The 23675-nt window shown below is 37.0% G+C and overlaps 1 protein-coding gene across 1 annotated transcript; it reads right to left on the bottom strand.

Moving 5' to 3' along the window:
• Positions 1 to 756: 756 nt before the first annotated feature.
• Positions 757 to 11205, bottom strand: LOC149207798 (disease resistance protein RPV1-like). The gene is made up of 3 exons (XM_089398150.1): positions 11144 to 11205; positions 7791 to 8324; positions 757 to 1657 (listed from the first exon to the last, which is right to left on the bottom strand). The coding sequence occupies exons 1-3, from the start codon at positions 11203 to 11205 to the stop codon at positions 757 to 759; spliced, it is 1497 nt and encodes a 498-aa protein (XP_089254276.1).
• Positions 11206 to 23675: the final 12470 nt, after the last annotated feature.

Below are 23675 nucleotides of genomic sequence, written 5' to 3' on the forward strand. Positions count from 1 at the left end.
GCTTCAAGGTAACTCCTGTAGAGTACAAATTTTTCGAGGTGCTTCAGTGTTCCAATGGATTTTGGTAACTTTGAAAGGGGAGCACCAATATACAATTCCCTTACCTGCAGAGGTGCCTGCAATGTTCACATACATTGTTAAAGTGGGTTCGGCCCCATAAATTTGAACCTTTTGGCACTATGGTAGTGCAATCAATTTTTACAATATGGACAAAAAGGAAAACAGCAATGGTAAAAATACCTAAAAAAAAACATGATTACCTCAAATTCATGTTTCCACAATGTTTCCAAATGACTTATCTTCTGAACATACAAAACTCGTAGATTCTACAAGGAAATCTAGGAAGGTTAGGACGAGTATGGACAGTTCTCCCATCAACGATATATTAGCTCTGGAAATCTCCCAACATTGAAAAAACATTCAACCGAATAACCTTTAGCCCTAACCACCTGCAACCTGCTTGGGTTGCAGCTTCGCTCTAGGGTTTCAAAAAATTGTTCAAAACCATTTCTGTTAACCTTGCTAACTCCAGGAACCTGAATTGTTCACTAGGAACCATTAGAAACTATAAGGATAATTTTCTGAGAACTCAAAACTTCACAGACACAATTTTTATGGGACAACGCTATTTTGAATGATGATAGAAAGATTAAAAATACTTACAGCTGATTGTTCAGAAAGACTATCAGTTGGGCACCAACGCCGAAGATGAGACCCAGAAGTTTCCTTGTCGAGATATCTACCAAGGTCTCTAAGCTAGTCATGCATTCTTATATAGTTTTCACTGTCCATCTCGGCCAGGCATCTATTCTGTAAGTTGTGAAGATCTAGTGATCCTTCCCAACCGGATCCATCCCATATCCTTATGGCCGTATCCTTGTCTTCTCCTATAAAGAAACATGCAATGTCAAAGAATATTTGTTTCTCCTCTTTATCTAGAGAGTCGTAACTAACTCTAAGTCTGCTTTGTATATCACTAGGAAGAACTTTGGAGGTTTTGTGTAAGTGGACATTCCAATACTCTAAATGATCTTTTCCACGAAGCAATCCCCCAAGAACTTTAATAGATAATGGCAAACCATCACAGACATCTAATAACTTTTCAATTACTTCTTCAAATCCTACATCAGGATGGGGCTGACCAAAGGCATGCCAACAAAACAGCGTTTGTGACTGCTGTGGATTGAGGCCTTTTAGTGTGTGAACAGATGACTCTACAATCCCTGAGCTTGTAAGCACATCCTTATTGTGAGAAGTAATTAGAAGTAAACTACCTGGATGAATGGTTTCCTTAACTGGTAAAAATAATGCATCTAGTTGATCAATATGATCAACATCATCTAAAATCAGAAAAACCTTGGGAGAAAATGGGAGATGCCTTTTGAGCTCCTCTATGCCTTCATCGACACTGTCTATTTGTACATTAGACTGAGTCATATCCTTGATAAGGATACTTTGCAGTGAAGGCAAAGATCTGGATTTGACATCGAATAAAAAACAGGAGCAATAGTAATTTGATCCTTCTCGGTTGAAAATTTCTTTAGCGAGGGTTGTTTTTCCAACCCCACCAAGACCCACAATTCCCACAATATTAGGCCTCCCGCTTTTCCTCTGTAACGACACTGTAATTTCCACATCTTTTACATTGTCGTCCAGGCTAGATGGATATTTAGCAACATTTAGAGGTGGTCTGCGAACTTTCTACAAAACTTGTTGGACGAGCATATCTAGAAACTGCCCCTCATCACTGAATTTTAGAAATTTTGATAAGTAATGTTTGCAAAAACCAAAAAACCATAAACCTATAAAACCAATAATGGAGAACTGAAAGAGTATTTTTTGGTATATTGTTTGTGGTATTTTTTGTCAACAATTGCATATGGAAGACATGAATTGGCAAACAACATAGGAGGATCTCACAGGTGCGGATCACCAGGAGCTCCTACAAGGAAATATGCCACTTAGGCTTCACATTAAACTCCAATAATAAATAGATACACATTGTTAGGGATAGTAAATCAAATCCCTAAATGATAGGAACTAAATATCCAAGAAAAGCACAATCACAACTATGTAACATTAATCACCTAATCTCCATTAATTCTAACACTCCCCCTTAATGGAGAAAGGGTTCTTAAACACACCTAATATATCCCTAAACAAATCAAACTTTAGTCTTCCCAAAGGCTTAGTAAATATATTAGCCATATTATCACAAGAATTACAATATTTGACACAAATCTCTTTGGATTGCACCTTCTCCCTGACAAAATGAAATTGAGTGTCTATGTGTTTAGTGTTTTTATGAAGCACAGGATTATAGGCCAGTTTGATGGAACTTTGATTATCGCAATTGATAATCGTAGCTTCTGTTTGTTCTTCTCCTGCATCTTGGAGAAGTCTGCACAACCAAATTGCCTCACATGTTGTTGCACACATAGCTTGATATTCTACTTCTACTGATGATAAGATAACAGTATGTTGCTTCTTGCTACACCAAGAGATGACCCCAGACCCAATGTTGAAGGCATAACCTGTAATTGATCTTCTATCATCTAAATTTCCTGCCCAATCAGAGTCTATATAACTTGTCAAACTAATATCAAATAAGTCGGAATACAAAATACCAAAGTCTGAAGTTCCTTGCAGATACCTTAGCACTCCTTTCGCTGCAATCCAATGGTTCTCATGAGGTCAAGTCATGAAGTGACTCAAAACACTCACTGCATAGGCTAGATTTGGTCTCATTGTAGTCAAATAAATAAGACTACCAACCAACTATCTATACAATGTTGCATCTGCATATTTCGAACCATCATTCACCTGAAGTTTGTTGTTCTACTGTAAAGGCACAAATGCAGCCTTGCACTCATCCATTTTGAATTTAGTCAATAAACTCTTAGCATACTTACCCTGGGACAAGAAAGTTTGGCTTGAATCTCTCCAAACTTCTAGACCCAAATAGTAATGCATTTCTCCAAGGTCCTTCATCTCAAATTTCTGTGATAACTGCTGCTTGATTTCTTCAATGAGATTTTCTGCACTCCCTGTCATGATCAGATCATCTACATATAAATAAATCAACACTATCTATCCCTCATCATTAAACCTAGTACACATTGGGATCATTTTTGCTTCGTTTATAACCATGCATGAGGAAAAATGAGTCAATTTTTTCGTACCAGGATCTAGGAGCTTGCTTTAAACCATATAAAGCTTTCTTTAATCTACATACTAAGTGCTCTTCTCCCTTCTTAAGAAACCCCTCAGGCTGCACTAAGTATACTTCTTCTTTTAAATCACCATTTAAGAAAGCAGATTTAACATCTAGTTGATGTATTTTCCAATGATTTCTAGTGGCTAAAGCAATAATTAGTCTAATGGTATTTAGTTTTGCAACAGGAGAAAATGTTTCCTCGAAATCAATACGTTCTTTCTAGGAATACCCCTTTGCCACCAACCTTGCTTTATGCTTATCAATAGACCCATCTGCTTTAAATTTCAACTTAAATAACCATCTGCAACCTATGCATTGTTTATCATTAGGAAGCTTTACTAGATCCCAAGTATTGTTCTTAATAATAGATTCATATTCCTCTTTCATTGCTTCCTTCTGTTTAGAACTCTTACTAGCTTCATAAAAATTAGAAGGTTCTGCAAATGTTTAACATACTAATCATGAGCGCACAATCCCTATATCGAGCTGGTAACTGTTTCGGCCTACTAGATCTCCTGAGCGGCAGGGGTTCAATTATTCTATTATGTTCTTCTCTTTGTGGACTGAACTCGATTTCTTCCTCTTTATCCTGCTGCTGCTACTGTTGTTCTTACTGTTGTTGTTCCCGCTGCTGTTGTTGTTGCTAACTGATCCCTATTTCACTATCCTCATCTGAAAGTAAGGGTTCATTCCATTCTTCATTGTTTTGAACATGATTTCCATCATCAACCTGTTCATGGAATACTACGTCTCTACTAACAAACACCTTGTGAGTATAAGGATCAAACATTTTATAAGCCTTATACTCACTGTAGTATCCAATGAAGGCACATTTAATGGCATTTGAATCTAACTTCTTCCTGTTCTCTTTGGGAACATGCAAAAAATCTTTACAACCAAATACTCTAAGGTGACTTACTGCAAGCTTGAAGCCAAACAATGCTTTAAAAGGAGTTTTATAATCAATACTTTTAGTAGGACTCCTATTCTTCAAATATATTGCAGTATTGATAGCTTCTGCCCAAAAACCATTAGTTAGATTCTTACCTTTCGACATACTGCGAGCACACTCCACTAGTGTTCTATTTTTCCTCTCAGCTACTCCATTCTGTTGAGGAGTGTAAGGTGTTGTAAATTGTTGTTGTTTCCCATGCTTGTTGCAATATTTGATGAAAACCCCTTTCTTGAATTCTCTGCCTTGATTTGATCAAAGAATCCTGATGAACTTTCCTGTCTGCTTCTCAATCATCTTTCTCAATTGCTTCAAATATTCAAAAGCATGACTCTTCTATTTAAGAAAATATACCCATGTGAATCTTGTACAGTCATCAAGAAAGATTAAAAAGTAGTAGGGCCCCCCTAACGATCTTGTCTGCATCGGGCCACATAAGTCAATGTGTACAAGTTCGAGTATATCCCTCCATTTCCTATCTTTAATAGTAGGAAATTCATCTCTATGTTATTTACCGAATGCACATGCCTCACAATCAATATGCAACTTTTTCAAAACAGGAAGACCATCTACCATACCTTTGTTCTGCAATAGAAGGAGGTCACTGAAATTGATATGCCTAAGTCGTTGATGCCACAAATTTTCAGCAGACTTATCCGATGACATCAAGGCTTGTTGTGGCATACTCTTCACATCCAGTTTGTAGAGTCCTCCTATATGAAAACTTATAGCAATAGGCTTCATCTGGTCCAACAAGTCTTTAATAATACAATGAGATTTAAAGAATTCTACCTTGAGATCCTAATTTGTAATCTTTGACACAGACATTAGATTCTTCTTAATACCATAAATATACCACACATCAAATATATTCCGGATCTTTCCATCAGGTAGAGTAACAAGGGCATCTACATGTCCCTTGATCTCGTACCCTCTTTTATCTCCAAGGTATACTTTTACTCCAGTGTTGGATTCTCTGAAATTTTTGAACCATTGCTTTTCACCTGTCATAATGGAGGAGGCTCCAGAATCTACGAACCAAATATCTAATTCATCGTCCTCATTAGCTAAAGCAGTCTCAGCCTCAACCATAAACAATCTGACATCTTGATTTTGTTTTTCATCTACATCAGCCAAATGACCTGCATGTCTTCTCTGTTTGTACCTCTCCACATTTGTGTTTTTCTTATGGAAAAATTTAGCAATATGGCTTATCTTATCACAATAAAAACATTTAGGAGCAAAGTCATGTTTATGTGAGGTCATACCTTGTGGTGTCCTTTTTTTTGATGCGCTACCTCTCCTGCGATCAACCACTGCTTTCCCTTTTGGCTTGAACTTTGTCATCAATGCAAGATCTGAATTTTGAGGTTTGAGAGACAACCTCCTTTCCTCTTCCTGTAGCAAAATCCCAAAGAGCTCTTCAAAGCCTGGAGGCTTTTCTCTTGCATTCAATCTAGTTATAAACATCTGATAATCATCTGTCATGCCATTCATGATAATTGTCACTAGATCATCATTTGCCACGATTTTACCGATATCAGATAGTTTATCTTTAACTTCCTTTGTCCGAGATATGAATGAAGAAACAGACTCATTCTCCTCCATCTTGATTGAGAAAATCTTCTTCCTGAGTAACAAGGTTCGACTGGTGTTCTTGACCTCATACACCTCTTTGAGAACTGTCCAGATGTCATTCGTTGTTTTTCAATCTCGAATGTGAGGGATGATGCAATCTTTCACTGATAACTTGAATAGCACCTTTGCCTTCATCTCCGTTTTCTCCTAGTCTTGAATTGTTGTATTCGATCCACCAGTTGCAGTAGTCAACTTGACTTCATCACTGATGGCAATGCTATAAGCATTGTGTCCCTCAAGTAGAGTCTAGAGCTTAAATTTCCAATTTGTGTAATTGGAACCATCAAACTTATTACTGTCATTGAGATAAGCTTCGGCAATTTGATTATTCATCTTGAATGAATAAAATCTTCAACAATTTGAGCAAACCTCAAATGTAAAAAAAATACCCTGTTCACTGCAAATTTCCTTCACAAAAAAAAAAAAAAAAAAAAAAAAATTGCCCTCCTCCAATTTCACTTAAAAGAATTCCAGATCCTCTTTTTCTTTTTAAAAAAGATCACTCCAAAATAAACTCCCTTTTTTAATAAATAAGGATTCCTTAAAAAAATAATGAAATTCCTTTTTGTTTTCAATTAAAGAATTAAAATCTTTAATTAAAAAATCTTCCCAAATTCAGAAATCCGCGTAAAGCTTTAATGTAAAAAAAGGTGGGTAAAAAAAAATCCACCTAAAGCTTTAAAGTAAAGAGTGGCTTTAAAAAAGATGGATAAATACTTTACAATTTAAAAAAAAACTTCACTTGTGGCAATGTGTTGCGAAAAGACAACCACCGTTAATCTCCTTCAAACGCAGGCACAAATTTAATCTCCTCTCCTCAAATTTAACGCAGCAAACAAACGCAGTCTTTAACCACCGCAGCCACTACTTTTCCACTGCTTTAATTGTCGTGGTTGTACACCAGAAACCTGCGACGATGTCTGAATATAAAAATCGCATAGTCTCGAATAGTATCGTCGCGAGTACTCTTCATTCACATGTGACGACATCCCAATTTTATATTCCTCAACTCATCATACAGGCCTCTCCTTCCTGCAGCTCTGATACCATGTCAACAGTTGCATATAGAAGACATGAATTGGCAAACAACACAAGAGGAGCTCACAGGTGCGGATCACCAGGAGCTCCTACAAGCAAATATTGCACTTAGGCTTCACATTAAACTCTAATAATAAATAGATACACATTGTTAGGGATAGTAAATCAAATCCCTAAATAATAGGAACTGAATATCCAAGAAAAGCACAATCATAACTACATAACAATAATCGCCTAATCTCCATTAATTCGAACATTTTTGGTATATTGTTTGTGATATTTCAAATGGGATAAAAATTTGTTAAATTACAGATTTGAGTTATATAACACGTATAATTTAAATTATTCAAGAGTAAGAATTACATTTTAAACCATCAAAATTTAGAAGATTATTCACAATTATATTTTAAAATACCCCACAAAAAAAATTAAATTTTTTTCACTGACAATTACATGTAATTTCATTGACAATTATATCACCTTAGTGTATTTCTATCCCAAAACCCAAAATATAAAATAGTTTTATAACTCACAATACCAAACCCAAAAACAACATAAAATTGTTAAACAATACTCACTCAAAAAAAAGAAATCGTCATACTACAAAAAGCAAAACATAAAATGGTTAGAAAACACTCACTCAAAAGAAATGGGAGCCTTACCCGTTACATGCATTCAGCTCAAAGCCGCTTATTTGTGAAACATCATAAGGAGCTTTCCTCCATTTCTCAATAGTTGTAGAGTCATGTCGTGGCTTCTTTTTATTGTTTCGAGAATCGAATGTTGTCTTCCTTTTGGAGTGTGCTCAGTGATCGGGCATACATTCCATTTCGGCGCCGGCTGCACAGGATGATGCATAGGATGATACTTAAGAGAGCACATGGGAGTAATCTTAATAGGATGCTCAAGGGTATACACAGCAGGATGCTGAGGGTTTGAGCAGACACTCTATCTCCGCCCCGCGTCCACGTAAGTTCTGAAGGTTCAGCATTGTAGAAGACAGGAAGAATGGTTGATCCTGACTCCAAGACGAGTAGGATTTCATCGAGACACCAGTGTGAATTTGCATATCCTGGAGAAAAAATTACCACATGGACCGAGGTTGTTCGAATAGCCCGTTCGATTTGAGGAGTCATCCTCTCCCCCTCTTGCAATTCCTCACGGTCCAAAAACACTCTCAATCCATGTAGAGTAAGGCGACGGTAGATATGGCTGGCCAGGCCTTTCTTGACGTCAGGACCGCGGTGACTTGTGAATACATCATAGACATAGTTGTTCCTATTGCCATGTGAAGTGGGTGTGGAGGAGGATGCCAATGCTGTAGGCTCAGGGTCTGGTGTCAAGTTAAGTTCTGCCATCGAATACTGAATAACGAAGAAGATCCAAAATGTTGGGAATGAGCGCTCGAGCTCAGTATTCTCTCGCCTGATCGATCTCCCCAGAGCAAAGAACCACAACGCTACACCTTTGGCACTCCGTCTGCATATGATAACTAAAGACTTAGCCAAACGATTGAAAAGCTAACAGGACTCATGTCTCACAGAGTTTGAGTTTCATATTGCGTTGACCTAATGACCTCGGAAGGGAATTAATTCTCCTCTCACATCCTCATAAGCGAAATTAATTATCTTTTTATTTCTCTAAATTGTTTATTTAGACGGCTGCTGGCAATGCCACTTGTTTTTGCTTTTTGTATTTTTCTCGAAATTGTTTTTTAGCGGGCTGCTAAAAAACAATTAAGTAATTATTTAATATAAAGTATAATTCTAAATAATTATTATGTAATGATAATAAAATGTATGTATTAATTAATTTTACAAGTTAAAAACGGAAATCCAAATATGAAATACTATTGAGTATCTCAAATATTTATATTCATAATTATTTTAAATTATATTTATTCATTTATAATTATTTTTAATTATATAGTTTTATTACTTTTAATTATGTAGTTTTAAGGGTTAGTTTAATTAGCTCTAGTTAATTAGCAAGGATTAGCTAATGGGAGGTCACAAATTTCTTGTGGTTAGGCTAGTCATATAAATAGGCCGGATTTAAAGTGATTCCTTGGGGTGGATATCCATGAGATTGTTTTAGTGAAAGTAGCAATCACTCATCTCACAAAGAATGAAACCAAAAAGTGGAATAGAGATTGTTCTTTTCAATATTCAAAATCACTAAATAGATTACATTGTAAACATCAATAATAAATGACTAAAGTAAAAATCGACACCTATGGAGTAGAACTCAAGTAAAACTAAACTCTCTATGACACCTTGCAGACAACAAAATCAAATGTGATGACACCCAACTGACAACTAACTAACACTGACATTAATATCTCAACATCTCCTAATCTGAACTGTTACATGTAGAGACACTTACAATCCCTAGGTTTTCTCTTTGAAATTCAAATACTTGCAGAGTGGCTGTGTGAAAATATATGCTAATTGATCTTCAGAACCAAAAAAAGAAAGTACTAGGTCCCCATCATTGACAAGCTCATGGATGAAATGAAAACGAGTGTCAATGTGCTTTCCTTTCTTGTGGAAAACATGATTTTTTTATAAAGAAAATGTTGAATTGTTATCACAGTAGATTGGAGTTGGCTGCTTCTGAATGTTTGAAATATCTTTCAATAATCTTCTCAACCACACAACTTGACAAATTGCTGAATTTGTTGCTACATATTCTGCATTTGCAGAAGATATTGCAACGATTGACTATTTCTTGGATGTCGATGAAATCAGATTGGTTCCAAGATGAAAAGCATACATTGGGGTGCCTTTGTGATCATCTAAATTCCCTGCATAATCGCTATCAGTATAACCCGAAAGTGAACAATTTTTAGAATGTGTATAAAATAAACCATAATCTATTGTGCTTGCAATATACCTTAAGATCCTTTCTATAACCTTCCAATGAGAAATCTTAGGTGACCGCATAAACCTGGAAACAAAACTGGTTGCAAACATAATATTAGGTCTAGTTGAAGTGACATATAACAAGCTACCAACTAGACTTTTATATAGTATGGAACCAACTGGTGGTGCAACATCTTCTTTGCTCAGTTTTGTACCTTGAGAAATTGGTGTATCTGTAGGTTTGGATGATATCAGTAGCATATTTTTGCTAACCGACAAAAATTCCATTAGCATATTGGTGAATTTCAATGCCTAAGAATTATTTCATGACTCCTAGATCTGTCATATCAAACTCTTCTTGCATTGTTGCTTTGAAATCCTCTAACATCATATTTCCTATATAAAGAAGATCATTTACATAAAGGCATACAATAAGAATTTTACCTTCATGCATTTTGGTACACAAAGTTGGCTCATGATTGCTTATGCAAAAACCACTTTTGATGAGATAGGTGTCAATGTGACTGTACCAGGCTCTTGGATCTTGTTTCAAACTATACAAGGCTTTCTTCAAACTGTATACCTGATGCTCCTGTCCTGGAACTTCAAAACTAGGATGTTGCTCTACATAAACTTCTTCTTACAATATACCATTTATGAAAGTAGATTTTATATCAAGCTAAGAGAATTTCCATTTGTGTTGAACTGTTGTGGAAAAAATGGTTCTAACAGTGTCTAACCTTGCTACTGGAGCAAGGGTTTCACCATAGTCGACATAAAACTGTTGTGATAATCCTTTGGCAACCAACCTTTCTTTATGTTTCTCAATCTCTCCTTTTTCATTCAGCTTGGTATTATATACCCATTTTACATGAATTTTGGTTTTGTTGCTTGGGAGATCAACTAATTCCCAAGTCTAATTCTTCTCTATGGCAAAACTTTCTTGGTTCATTGCATCTACCCAATTCGTTTCTCTAACTTCTTCTTCAAAATGAGTTGGTTGAGATGAAAGAAATGCAAACATATTTTGCTGGTCAAACTCATGTTCCTGCTCATATATTTCTGGGATTCTTCTTGTTTTTTGATTGTCTTATGAAGATGTTGAATCACTGGTGGATTCACTACTTGAAGATGTACCATTTTCATAATGGTATGGTTCTTCTTCAACTTATAATCTTGGTGGCTTGGTGGATAAAAAAACTAACTTAAAGGTTCATCAACTTGATCATACCAAGATTTATTTCCAAACAAATTTACATCTTTTCTTAAAACAAATTTCTTTGCAACTGGATTATAAAGTTTGTAGGCCTCTAACTACTCACTATAGCATACAAAAATACATCTTTCACTCCTATCATCAAGATTCTTTCTTAGCTTCTAAGGAACATGTGAAAATGCTACTAACCAAAAAATTATAAAGTGAGATGCATTTACCTTATTACCATCCCATGCTTCTTGAGGTACTGTATCTTGGAGACTGGTTGTTGGAGATCCATTGAGAACATACACTATTGTCAAAACTTCTTCAGCCCAATAATTGTTTGACAACTTCTTCTCACGAAACATACATCTAGCCAAGTTAATGATCGACTGATTTTTCCTTTCTGCTATTCCGTTCTATTTTGGAGTATATATTGTTGCACTTTGCATTATGATTCCTTGTTGTTGACAAAAAGCTTTGAAGTGATTGGATTTGTACTCTCCTCCTCTATCGGATCTTAGTACTTTCAAAGGCTTTCTACTTTCTTTTTTTGCTTCTTCATTGAACCTTGAGAATGTATTTGATTTGTTTTTGAGAAAATACACCCATGTATTCCTACTATAATCATAAATGCATGTCAAAAAATAAAGAATACCACTAATGGACTATGTCTACATTAGGCCACATATATATCTATGGACAAGCTCTAAAGGAACTTTTTCTCTAGAGGAAGATTTGGGAAAGTTGTCTCTTTTATGCTTGGATAGAACGCAAATTTCACAATTACAATGTTTTTCATTCATATCAGGGAGACCAATGATGATTGATTATTTCTGAAGCTAAATTAGACTCTTGAATGGTATGTGGCCATATCTAGAATGCCATAGCCGAGAGTCATCTATTCTTAACGCATTGTGGACAAAAATGTGAGAGATTTCGACTTCTAAGAGTCAAAGTAAACATCCTATTCCTGGTTTTTCCAACCTTATCTATTAGTTTTCTATTTGGAGATTTGTTATAGATATAAGCTATGTTCATTTGAAATATTACAGCATAACCATGTTCCAACAGTTGTCCTACACTAATGAGGTTATGCTTCATATTTGGAACATAATAGACATCAAGAATGTATTTCTGCTGATTTTGCTTAGTAAGAATAGGAACAATAACTTTTCCTTCAACTTTAATGCAAGAAGGTGTTGGACACAAATTGTCATTGATGTCAATATGGCAATATTCAAGGAAGGAGACAGAGCCAAAGAAGAGGAGCACATAGATCCAAGAGGAGCCAAGAGGAGTAGAGGTAGTTAAGCATTGTATGAAGTTGTTGGTGAACGCTGTGAAGGCTGTTGCAGTTGTTGAACACTGATGAGACACTTGGAGAAAAGTTGCTGAAACACCAATTTCTCCATTGCTGAAACACCAACACTTGTGAAAAAATTGCCGATACACTAGTTTCGACATTGCTGAAACACCAATTTCGGTGTTGCTGAAACACCTCCGCGATGACATTATATTTCAGTTTTGCTGAAACACGTTCGCGACGACATTATATTTTCGTGACACCATCAATCGAAGGTAATCATGAGGAAGATAAAGTGAATGGAGGAGGGAAGCCAGAAGGTCGAGCGAGTGTTGAGGAAGCGGAAGCTCAAGCGAGCGAGGAGGAAGCCAAAGAGCCATTGAGTAAGCAGAAACGAATGGACAAAGGCATGAGAATGTATAAAATAGTAAAAACAGATAACTGTTGTCGCTGTTGGTGTGGTGAAGACCCAGAGTGTGAGGTAGTAGAAGTAGCAGAGGCTGTAGAGGCAGTAGGAGCAGCAGAGGCGGAAGAGCAGGAGTGAGACAATCTTAGCTGAATAGTGTGCAGCAGCATACCTGTTTATACTAAGGTTGGGTTGGAGCCCAAGAGGTTGGCACCTCAGAACTGAACTGGACTAAAGTCATTGGGGGTAGGTGCTCCTAAGTGCAGAACCACTGCAAAATAGAGTTGGTGCTCTCGAGGTTGGAGCCTCACTGAAGTCCAGGTTGGAGCTTGGAAACTATTCACAACCAGATTTATACTTGTATTTATTTCATTGCATTGTTTTGAGTTTTAATAAAAGAACTAATTTCAGCTGTTGATTTCTGTGTTCTGTGTATACATACACATATCTATATATGTTGTTTGCAATCACTAGAATAATTAAAAAATAGATAAATAATAAGAAATACTGATTCACTCCCCTCTCAGTATTTCCAAAAATTGGTATCAGAGCAGGCTTCTTCATATTAGCCTAACAGCTTGAAGAAGGATCCGCAGCCATGATGAGAAATCACGAAGCATCAGGAAGACCTCCTCTATTTGATGGCACTAACTTTGGTTTCTAGAAGAAAAGAATGACCTACTATTTAATGTCCCTTGGACCCAAAGTCTGGCATTTTGTTCAAAATGAATACAAAATGACTACCACTCTTCCAACGAACCAAGACGAGAGGAAAGCCTACATCGCAAATGCAAAGGCCATGAACTCCATCACTAGTGGAATTACCGATTCTGATTTTACAAAAATCATGCACTGTACATCTGCTAAAGAAATGTGGGAGAAGCTAGTTTGCTTGTACGATGGAGACTCAAAAGTAAAAAAGGCAAAGCTTCAAACTCACCGAAGACAATTTGAAAGCTTGAGGATAGAAGATGAAGAAGACATTGCAGCATACCTACTCCGAGTAGCTGAAGTGGTAATTCCCTGAAAGGATTGGACGAAAAAGTTGAAGAAAGTACCATTGTTCAAAAGGTATTAAGGTCTCTTCTAGACATATTTGACTCCAAAATAAGCACTATAGAAGAAGCAAAGGATCTAGATACCCTCAAAATGGATGAACTCCATGGAATTCTCACTGCCTATGAAATGAGGAAAGGTGGCCCAAGCTCCAAAGATGCAGCATTCAAGGCCTCAAAGTCAAAGAAGGGGAAAGAAAAGAATGACTGTAGGGATGAGTATGATGTGGAATCCGAATTGGCTCAATTTGTACGAACGCTGAAGAGAGGATCTAAGCTTAAAGGCAAGTATCCTCTTATCTGTTTTAAATGTGGTAAAATAGGTCATTATGCAGCAAAATGTCCTCACAAACATGATAGTGATGATGAAAGAAATTCTAAAAGAATGGCACATAAAAAGAAAGGGTTCAATAAGAAAAACTTCTCTCCAAGCAAGATGAGTCTGATGAGGATGAGTTTACGGTCATCAAAAAGAAATCAGATGAGGAAAGTGATCATGATGAAAGGCAAGAAGCATTATTCATGGCACTCACAAATGATGATGACTCAGGGCTGGAAAGAAATGTAGATGAACTATTAATAAGCACCATTGAAGAAAATGAGAAACTACGGAACAAAATCATTTCTCTCAAAGTGGAAAACGAGGAAATAAGAAGGAGAGAAGATTTCTTGGAATCAAACCTTAAAGAAAAAGAAGAGACTTGTGAAGAACGCGAGGTTGAAATAGTATCTTTGAGAAAGGAGTTGGAGCAAATTAAAAAGGGTTGTAAAAGCTCTCAAATAATTGAGACTATTCTGAAAAATCAAAAACCTCAACATGACAAGTCTGGAATAGGTTTCAAAGGAGAATCCTCAAGCACTAAGAATAGTGTGAAAAGCTATGCCAATGCACTTTCCTGCAATCCAAAAGATGGAAAAATATGTTATCAAAAGTGCATCCCAAACCCCAAGAATGAAGAGAGAATTACTCCAAAGAAGAATGTGGAGTCGAATCATGGACACTACAGCAAATACAAAACTGTACTCCACCAAGGGCCCATCGCAAATCCGAAAAACGAGGGAGGAGTAATTCCCAGGATGGAAATCAACTCAAATCATGGTTGCTTCAACAAGTACAAAACCATCTTTCTTAGACATTGCTTTCACTGTAAAAACTTCGGTCATCAAGCCAGACATTGTATGGCTTGCAGAAGTGAAGAGACAAATCTAAAGGACTGAATAATCAACTCATATGCCCCCAAAAGGCAGGGACAAATCAAAACGTTCAATCCATTTGATCCCTTGACCAAATTTGATCTGATTTGCTCTTTTTGCTACAATAATGGACACTATGGACAAGATTTCCCACTTAAAGGAAGAAATACAAGTAGCAAGAACCCCAGCATGGACAAATGCGGCCTGGCTCTATATGCTCAAAATAATGAAAACCAGTGGTTTGTAGATAGTGGGTGCTCCAGACACATGACAGGAGATAGAAGGAAGTTTGTCTCACTGAGAAAAAAGGAAGGGAATGTGTCCTTTGGAAGAAGATCAGGAAGAATTACAGGAAAAGGAACAGTTACTCTAATCAATGGAAAAGGAAAAGCTCAAGATGCTCTGCTAGTTGATGAACTCAAACACAACCTCTTGTGTGTCAGCCAAATCTGTGATCAAGCACATAAGGTTATTTTCAGCACCAAAGACTGTGAAATAAGGAACTCTGCCTCAAGGAAACTTGTGAAAAAGGGGTGAGAACACCAAACAACATTTAAATACTGAAAAAAGATTCAAGAAAATAAATGCTACGTGAGTCAGACAGATGAGAGTTGGTTGTGGCACAAGCGACTTGGGCATACAAGCTTCGAAAATCTAATCAATATCAGCAAGATCAAAGCTGTACGAGACATCCCAAAACTATTCAAACCAAATCAGGGAGTATGTGGTCCTTGTCAACATGGAAAGCAGACCAGAACCAGCCATAAGACAAAGTAACACTATACATCGAAGCCCTTGGAAATCTTCCATGCTGATGTGTGTGGGCCAACTAGAAATCAAGCACTCCATGGAGAAAGGTACTTTGTGTTATTTGTTGATGATTATACTAGAATGATGTGGATATATTTCATAAAGTATAAATCTGAAACTTTTGATTGTTTTAAGAAGCTAAAAGCCCTTGTAGAAAATGAAAAAGATTCAAAAATTAAATGCCTCAGAATAGACAGAGGAGGAGAGTTCACATCAAACGAGTTTAGTGAATTCTGTAACATTCATGGAATTAAAAGAGAATTCTTGGCTGCCAGAACACCTCAGCAAAATGGGGTAGTTGAAAGAAGAAACGAAACAGTCTAAGAAATGGCAAGAACTATGCTATTAGCAAGAGACTTACAACCTAGATTCTGGAGAGAAGTAGTAGGGACAGTTGTCTATACACTGAATCGAACTCAATTAAGACCAAATTGTGAAAAAACTCCTTATGAGCTATGGAACGGAAGACCTACTTCGGTGAAGTATTTCAAGATTTTTGGAAGCAAGTGCTTCATAAAAATAAATGATGGTTCACCAGGAAAGTTTGATTCTCGGGTTGATGAAGGGATATTTCTTGGATACTCTACACGGAGCAAGGCTTACAAGTGCTACAATTATCGACTGAAGAAAATAGTGGAAAGCATTGATGTAAAGGTTGATGAAGAACTTCCAGAAAAGGAAATTGAAGAACATGAAGATGACTTTCTCCTTGAAGAAGAAGAACCTAAAGAAGAAGAGATAGTTGATGATGAAGAAGAAGAGAAAAGAGAACCACCTCATACCCCTTCAAAGATGAAGTATGTCGAAAGATATCATCCAAAAGAACAGATCATTGGCAATAGAGATGAAGGTGTGTAGACCCAAAGAAGGATAACAACCTCACTGAAGAGAAAATTCATTGCCCTCCTATCTATGATAGAACCAGAAACATTTGTAGAAGCAAGTAAGGATCCTCATTGGGTAAAAGCCATGGAAGAAGAAATGTCCCAAATTGAGAAGAACAAGACATGGGAGCTAGTACCTCGTCCAAAGGACAAAAACATAATAGGAACCAAATGGGTGTTCAAAAATAAAATGAATGAGGAAGGACAGGTTATCAGAAACAAGGCAAGACTTGTCTGCAAAGGCTATTCACAAATTGAAGGAATTGACTTTAAAGAGACATTTGCATCAGTGGCCCGCATGGAAGCTATCAGGATGTTCTTAGCATTTACTTGCTCAAAAGGATTCAAAATCTATCAAATGGACGTGAAATCGGCATTTCTAAATCGGGAACTCAAAGAGGAAGTCTTCATGGAGCAGCCAGAAGGTTTTCATCTGATAGCAGGAAAGGACCTAGTTTGTAAGTTGAAAAAGGCTTTATATGGATTGAAACAAGCTCCTAGAGCTTCGTATGCAAGATTGGATCACTACCTACAACAACAAGACTTCGAAAAGGGAGTGGCTGGAAGTAATCTATACATAAAGACAGATCAAGGTAAGTTACTAGCTGCTCTTGTTTATGTCGATGATCTGATTTTTGCTAGTAATAATGATGAAATGAGCCATGAATTTTCTCAAAACATGTCAAAAGAGTTTGAGATGTCAATGATAGAAGAGCTGTCCCACTTTCTCGGACTTCAAATATCTCAAACCAAAGCAAGATTGTGTATATCTCAAACCAAATATCTAAAAGACATGCTCAAAAAATATGGAATGGAGGACTGTGCACCCATGAGCACACCTATGACCACAAACTGCAAACTGAGCAAAGATGATGACTCCCCTCTAGTGAATGCAACTCATTACAGGTCAATGATCGGAGCCCTTCTTTACTTATAGCTACATGACCAGACATAATGCAAGCAGTAGAAATGGTGGGAAGATTTCAATCTGCTCCCAAACAATCCCATTTATTAGCTATAAAAATAATTCTCAGATATCTGAAGGGAACTTCTGATTTCGGTCTTTGGTACCCAAAGAACTCAACGCTGACTGTAACTGCATACACCGATGTTGATTGGGCTGGAAGTATAGATGATCGGAAAAGTACTAGTGGAAATGAATTCTTCTTAGGAGACTGTTTGGTATCCTGGCTCAGCGAAAAACAGTCATCCATATCATTATCCACAACGAAGTCGAGTATATTGCTGCAACAAACTATTGTACTCAGATACTATGGCTGAAGGAAGCTCTAAAAGATCTCGACATATGTACAGATTAACCAATTACTGTCTATTGTGACAACACAAGTGCTATCAATCTTAGCAAAAATCCAGTGATCCACTCAAGAACCAAACACATACCAATCAAGTATCATTTCCTCCATGAGCAAGTAGCTGAACAAAACATTGTCCTAGAATATATGAGTACTAAGGAGCAGATAGCTGATATTTTCGCAAAACATCTTCCTCGAGAAGCATTCAAACATCTGCATCAAAATATGGGGGTTATTTCTTTATCATCACTCAAGTTCATTCATAAAGATGTAGCAGGACAGGGGGAGCAGGTTGATAGGGGGAGTCTGTATGCATTCCTTTGCCATTGATGTCAAAGGGGGAGAGAGAGAGCAGAAGAATATTGCCATCAATAACAAAGGGGGAGATTCTTGGACACAGATTGTCATTGATGTCAATATGGCAATATTCAAGGAAGGAGACAAAGCCAAATAAGAGGAGCACACAGAGCGAAGAGGAGCCAAGAGGAGCAGATGTAGTTAAGCATTGTATGAAGTTGTTGGTGAACGCTGGTGAAGGCTGCTGCAGCTGTTGAACACTATTGAAACACTTAGAGAAAAGTTGCTGAAACACCAATTTCTCCATTGCTGAAACACTGACACTTGTAAAAAATTTGCCAATACACCAGTTTCGACATTGCTGAAACACCTCCGCGACGACATTATATTTCAGCGCTGCTGAAACACCTCCACAAGGACATTATATTTTCGTGACACCATCAATCGAAGGTAATCATGAGGAAGATAAAGCGAATGGAGGAGGGAAGCTGGAAGGTCGAGCGAGTGTTGAGGAAGCCGAAGCTCAAGTGAGCGAGGAGGAAGCCAAAGAGCCATTGAGTAAGAGGAAACGAATGGACAAAGGCATGAGAATGTATAAAACAATAAAAACAGAGAATTGTTGTTGCTGTTGGTGTGGTGAAGAACCAAAGTGTGAGGTAGTAGAAGCATCAGAGGATGTAGAGGCAGTAGGAGCAGTAGAGGTAGAAGAGCAAGTGTGAGACAATCTCAGCTGAATAGTGTGCAACATCATACCTGTTTATACTAAGGTTGGGTTGGAGCCAAAGAGGTTGGAGCCCCAGAACTGAACTGGACTGAAGTCATTGGGGGTAGGTGCTCCTAAGTTTAGAACCACTGCAAAACGGAGTTGGTGCTCTGGAGGTTGGAGCCTCACTGAAGTCCAAGTTGGAGCTTGGCAACTATTCACAATTAGATTTATACTTGTATTTATTTCATTGCACGGTTTTGAGTTTTAATAAAAGCATTAATTTCAGCTGTTGATTTTTGTGTTCTGTGTATACATACACATATCTATACATGTTGTTGGCAATCACTAGAACAATTAAAAAATAAATAAATAATACGAAATATTGATTCACCCCCCTCTCAGTATTTCCAATAGAATGATCTACAAGAATAATTTCTGATATTATGGAATCAACAAGATAAGAAAGTATATTTTTGTTACCTGACATATGATTGCTGCAACCACTGTCCAGTAACCAACGATCCTTATTGTGAGTGTCTTCAGAAAGATTTCATGAAAGAAACATTGTTTCAGAGGATTCTCCTTCATTATTGGAGAGACAGACATTGCCTTTGTGTTGATTTGGCTGTTTATTTTTGCATTCATGTTCATAATGCCCAAATTTCTTGCAGTAATAACATTAGTCATTATATTTTCTCCATGATCTTCTTCTTTGAGTTTGGTTTTGTGGAGGTCTTCACTGCTCTGTTGCATGATAATGTTATGATATGCCTTTGCCTCTCTTGTTTCCACCTCTATTTCCTCTGCCTCTCCCAAAAGAAAGTTGTGCTTTGAAAGCTTCTTCCATGGAATCATTTGTTAAGTTGAGTCTTGTTTCGTGTGCTAGAAGCGATCCAGTCAACTATTCTACTGCGAAAGTTGTAAAATCTTTGGATTCCAGAATGGTAATTATAATCATGTCGTATTTCTTAGGCAGACTTTGAAGTAATTTCTAAACAATTTTTTCATCTGAAATGGTTTCACCGATGAGCTTCATCTGATTGACTATTCCCACGAATCTATTCATGAAGTGATCAAAATTTCCTGTGTGAGTCATCTTTAGGTTTTCAAACCGTGATCTCAATGTATGTAATTTCACTATCTTCACTGTATCATTACCTTGATACACAATTTTCAATATTTCCCAACCTTCATGTGTTGTGGATGCCCCTCTTATTTTATCAAAAAATAGAGTCATCGACTGAGTTTTGTATCCAACATTTGGCTCTCTGTTCTTTCTTTCTGAGTTCAATAGTTGCATTCCTCTGATTATTAGTCATGGCCTCCCATGCTTCTTGAGTCGGCTCTACATAGGGAGTCTGAAGTGTATCCCAACACTCTTGGGCTTACAGAAACGTCTTCATTCTCAAAAACCAAAACTCAAAATTTTTTCCAAGAAGAGTCGAGGTCTGTGGCAAAGCGTTAGAAGAAGCCATTCCTTTGAATGCAAAATGTGCACCTTTTCTTGCAAATCTCCTTTCGAAAATTAAAAGAAAATCTCCTTTTCCTTCCTAAATTTTTATTTTAAAAAAAAATATTTTCCTACCCACTTTTTAATTTAAAAAAAAAAAAAAACTTTTAAATTTGTTTATAACAAAGCGTTTTTTTAATAATCCTTTTTAAAATATAACAAGGCCACCTTCCTTTTTTAAATCATACGTTTAAAAAAATAATTCATTAAACATATAAACGTATTTTGAAAGGAGTCACGAGTACCTTTCTTAAAACTCGTGAAGTTCGACATTTGAATCAAAAAATCAAAACTAGAGTGTTTTGTCTTGTACATTTGTCCTAATATTGTTCATCGTTGCCATGGAGCGTGAGGCCGAAAGAAGTGTAAGGAATCTCAACTAATGCGAGCTTTCGTCTAACTGTTTAGCGTTAGTAACGCTATATCTCCTCTCGTGCTTTGGGTGAGTGTTAATAACGCTCTGATTTGACTCTTAGACTACGTTATTCTTCAAAATTTGAATACAAGTTTTCCCTTCAATGACCTTGCAGCAACCTTCTTTTTTGCAGTATGAGGTGTTTCACACCTGTTTCACTTCGCTACAATCTCTGTTCTACTTTTTGGTTTCATTCTTTGTCAGCGACCTCCTTTTTTGCAGTAGGAGGTGTTTCATAGGTGTTTCACATGTGTTTCACTTCACTATGATCTTTGCTCTTTTCTTGTGAATGCACACACATATGAAATGTTGCTCTCAAGGAGTCTTATACAAACTTCTCTATTTCTCTCTCAAAGAGTCTTATGTAGTCTAAGGTCTTATACCATGACAAAGAATTAAACCGAAAAGTGGAGTAGAGATTGCACTTCTCAATATTCTGAATCACTAAATAGATTACATTGTAAACATCAATAATAAATGACTGAAGTAAAAATCACTCAACACCTATGGAGTAGAACTCAGGGAAAACTAAACTCTCTATAACACCTAGCAGACAACATAATCAAATGTGATGACACTTAACTAACAACTACAGAATCAAATGTGATGACACCTAACTAACAACTAGTGAAATTAACATCACAACATGATCTCACATGTCCATGAACCACATTAAAAATATAATTTTTACTATATAAATTAAATAATTATATGATATTTATTTTTTTCTCAATAATTTATAGAAAATTTAAATCAATAATCTATTATAAGAAGTAAATTTTTTTAAGAGTACATCTATTTACCGTAAACCTAAAACCCTATAAACCATTGTATAATATTTATTAAAAAAAATATTTAAATTTGATTTTATTTTGTAAGCTAGGTGGGACTATATAACTTCATCATGTCCAATATATCACTTCTATCAGGGAAAGGAATTGAACCAATGACTTCACATCAAGGAATGCCTTAACAAAACATCCAATCATCATCTATCCAATACCCTATGAACCAAACCAAAGAACTTTCTCATAAATGACTGACCAATTGAAGGTGAAAATGAGAATTTACTCTTACTGAGAGGAGGAATTGAAGCATATAGACGAGAGACACCAAATATTTAAAAGTGGGATTCCTCAGCTGCCTTTTCAACTACTCTTTGCACTATGAATCAACCACTAAAATCATCCATTAAAGGAAAACTTAACAGAAATGAAACAATTCAAGCAAGAATGAAATTTAAATTAAGTTGGGCCTGTAGTCTTCAGTGGAAGCAGTAGTGCTCAAGCTCAATAAATACGGCATCATTGTTGAAACTCTTTGCTATTTCTAAACTTCGGGTAATCTTAATCATACAATCTTCTAATTTACTTCTACATTTATCTTTTAGCGGGCTTGATACATTTTTTTTGAAGGTAGTATTGTGGTGTTTGGCTGTTGCGCTTAAAATTGTCATTGGGCCACTGATAAACTAGAAAATAGAGGGCTAAACCCTATCATCTCATTGTGGTTTGAGTTAATTGTTCGGTATTCTAGTCGAGGTAGTGAGCCTCTTAGGGGTTTCTCTCCTATTATTGTTTGTAGTCTATGTGAAACCATTACCTTTGTTTCTTTTGACTCTATTCCAATTAGTGCCTTCTACCTTTGTAGGGGCTTTGTCTTGGTCAATAATTGGAGGATTGGGCGGGCATCCTCTGGGGATTTCCTTCCATCATCGAGTTTGGTTATTTGTTGGTGTTCAAGGCAGTGGGTATTGGGCGTGGATTCTTATCGCCTCTTAGGTTTGGTACAAGGGATGGTTCTTTTTATTCAAGAAAGTTGGTGGTGGCAGGGAAACTCTTGTTCAGTGGTTCTTTTGGTAGTGTGTACCACTACCTCTGTGTTTAATTGCGATACAATAGTGAGGTTGATCTAGGTGGATGTTGGTGGCCACCCACCTATCCCATTTGGACCCCCACAACTGTCTCTTTTAGCATTTTCAGTTTCCTAAATTGCAGCACAATTTACTATTTTTAGCAGTTTTTTGAGTCTTGAACTTCCGGAGTCGTTTTGAGACCCTAAACAACGTTTTTTGGGAAATTTGGGGGCAACGTGGGTCCATCGATGCTGCTCTTCCCAAAGCTGTAGTGCTCGGATAGATGTTTCTAACAAGCTATTGTACGCATCAAACGGAGATCGTATGCCAAAGTCATGACCCCGAGAAATTGATGTACCAATTTACCCAAAAGGGGCCCACAAATGTGGCGTTTCATCTTCTAGGGTTAGGTTTTGGGATGTTAAGGGTTTGTCATTGTTTCTCAATAATAAATAGGCCTTTGAGCCTCATTTTAACACAGTTCAGAGGCATGTAGCCGCCACATCTCTTCTCAGAGATAAGCTACCATCGCCCTGGCTCGTTTATTTCCATTGTTGTTTGTAAGAATATTTCAGTATTTTACATTAATGAAATGAAGTATTATTTCCGCTACATATCTGTGTTTATGGTTATCTCTGTAATTTGTTGCATTCCTATTTAAATCCAGATTAGTGGTATCAGAGTAGTCTCCCTTTTCTCTGTTTTTCTTTGGATGTCCCCAACGAGGTTGGGATATAAGGAGTTAGGGCTTGAACTGGTCGAACCTTTGCAAGACCGGCCTCGCAAATCCTGATGGCCTCCCATGGCGGATGAAAAGAAAGACGAGGGGGCAAGAGATCCTATCAAAATATTGCTTGAAAAAGCCCTCGAGCGCCAAAGGAACGCGATGATGGATAGCTTTGCGCAGATCCTTCAATGGCTACCCATAGGTGACGCATCCGCTTTCAACAGCTATTCTGGAAACGCCACACCCTTTAACGTACAAGTTAATTTTGAAATCCCCACCTTTGAGGGTCA

This window comes from Pinus tabuliformis, chromosome 1_2 (genome assembly GCF_031772625.1).
Source record: "Pinus tabuliformis cultivar Carrire ecotype Pingquan chromosome 1_2, CPIR1, whole genome shotgun sequence".
Lineage (NCBI taxonomy): Eukaryota > Viridiplantae > Streptophyta > Pinopsida > Pinales > Pinaceae > Pinus > Pinus tabuliformis.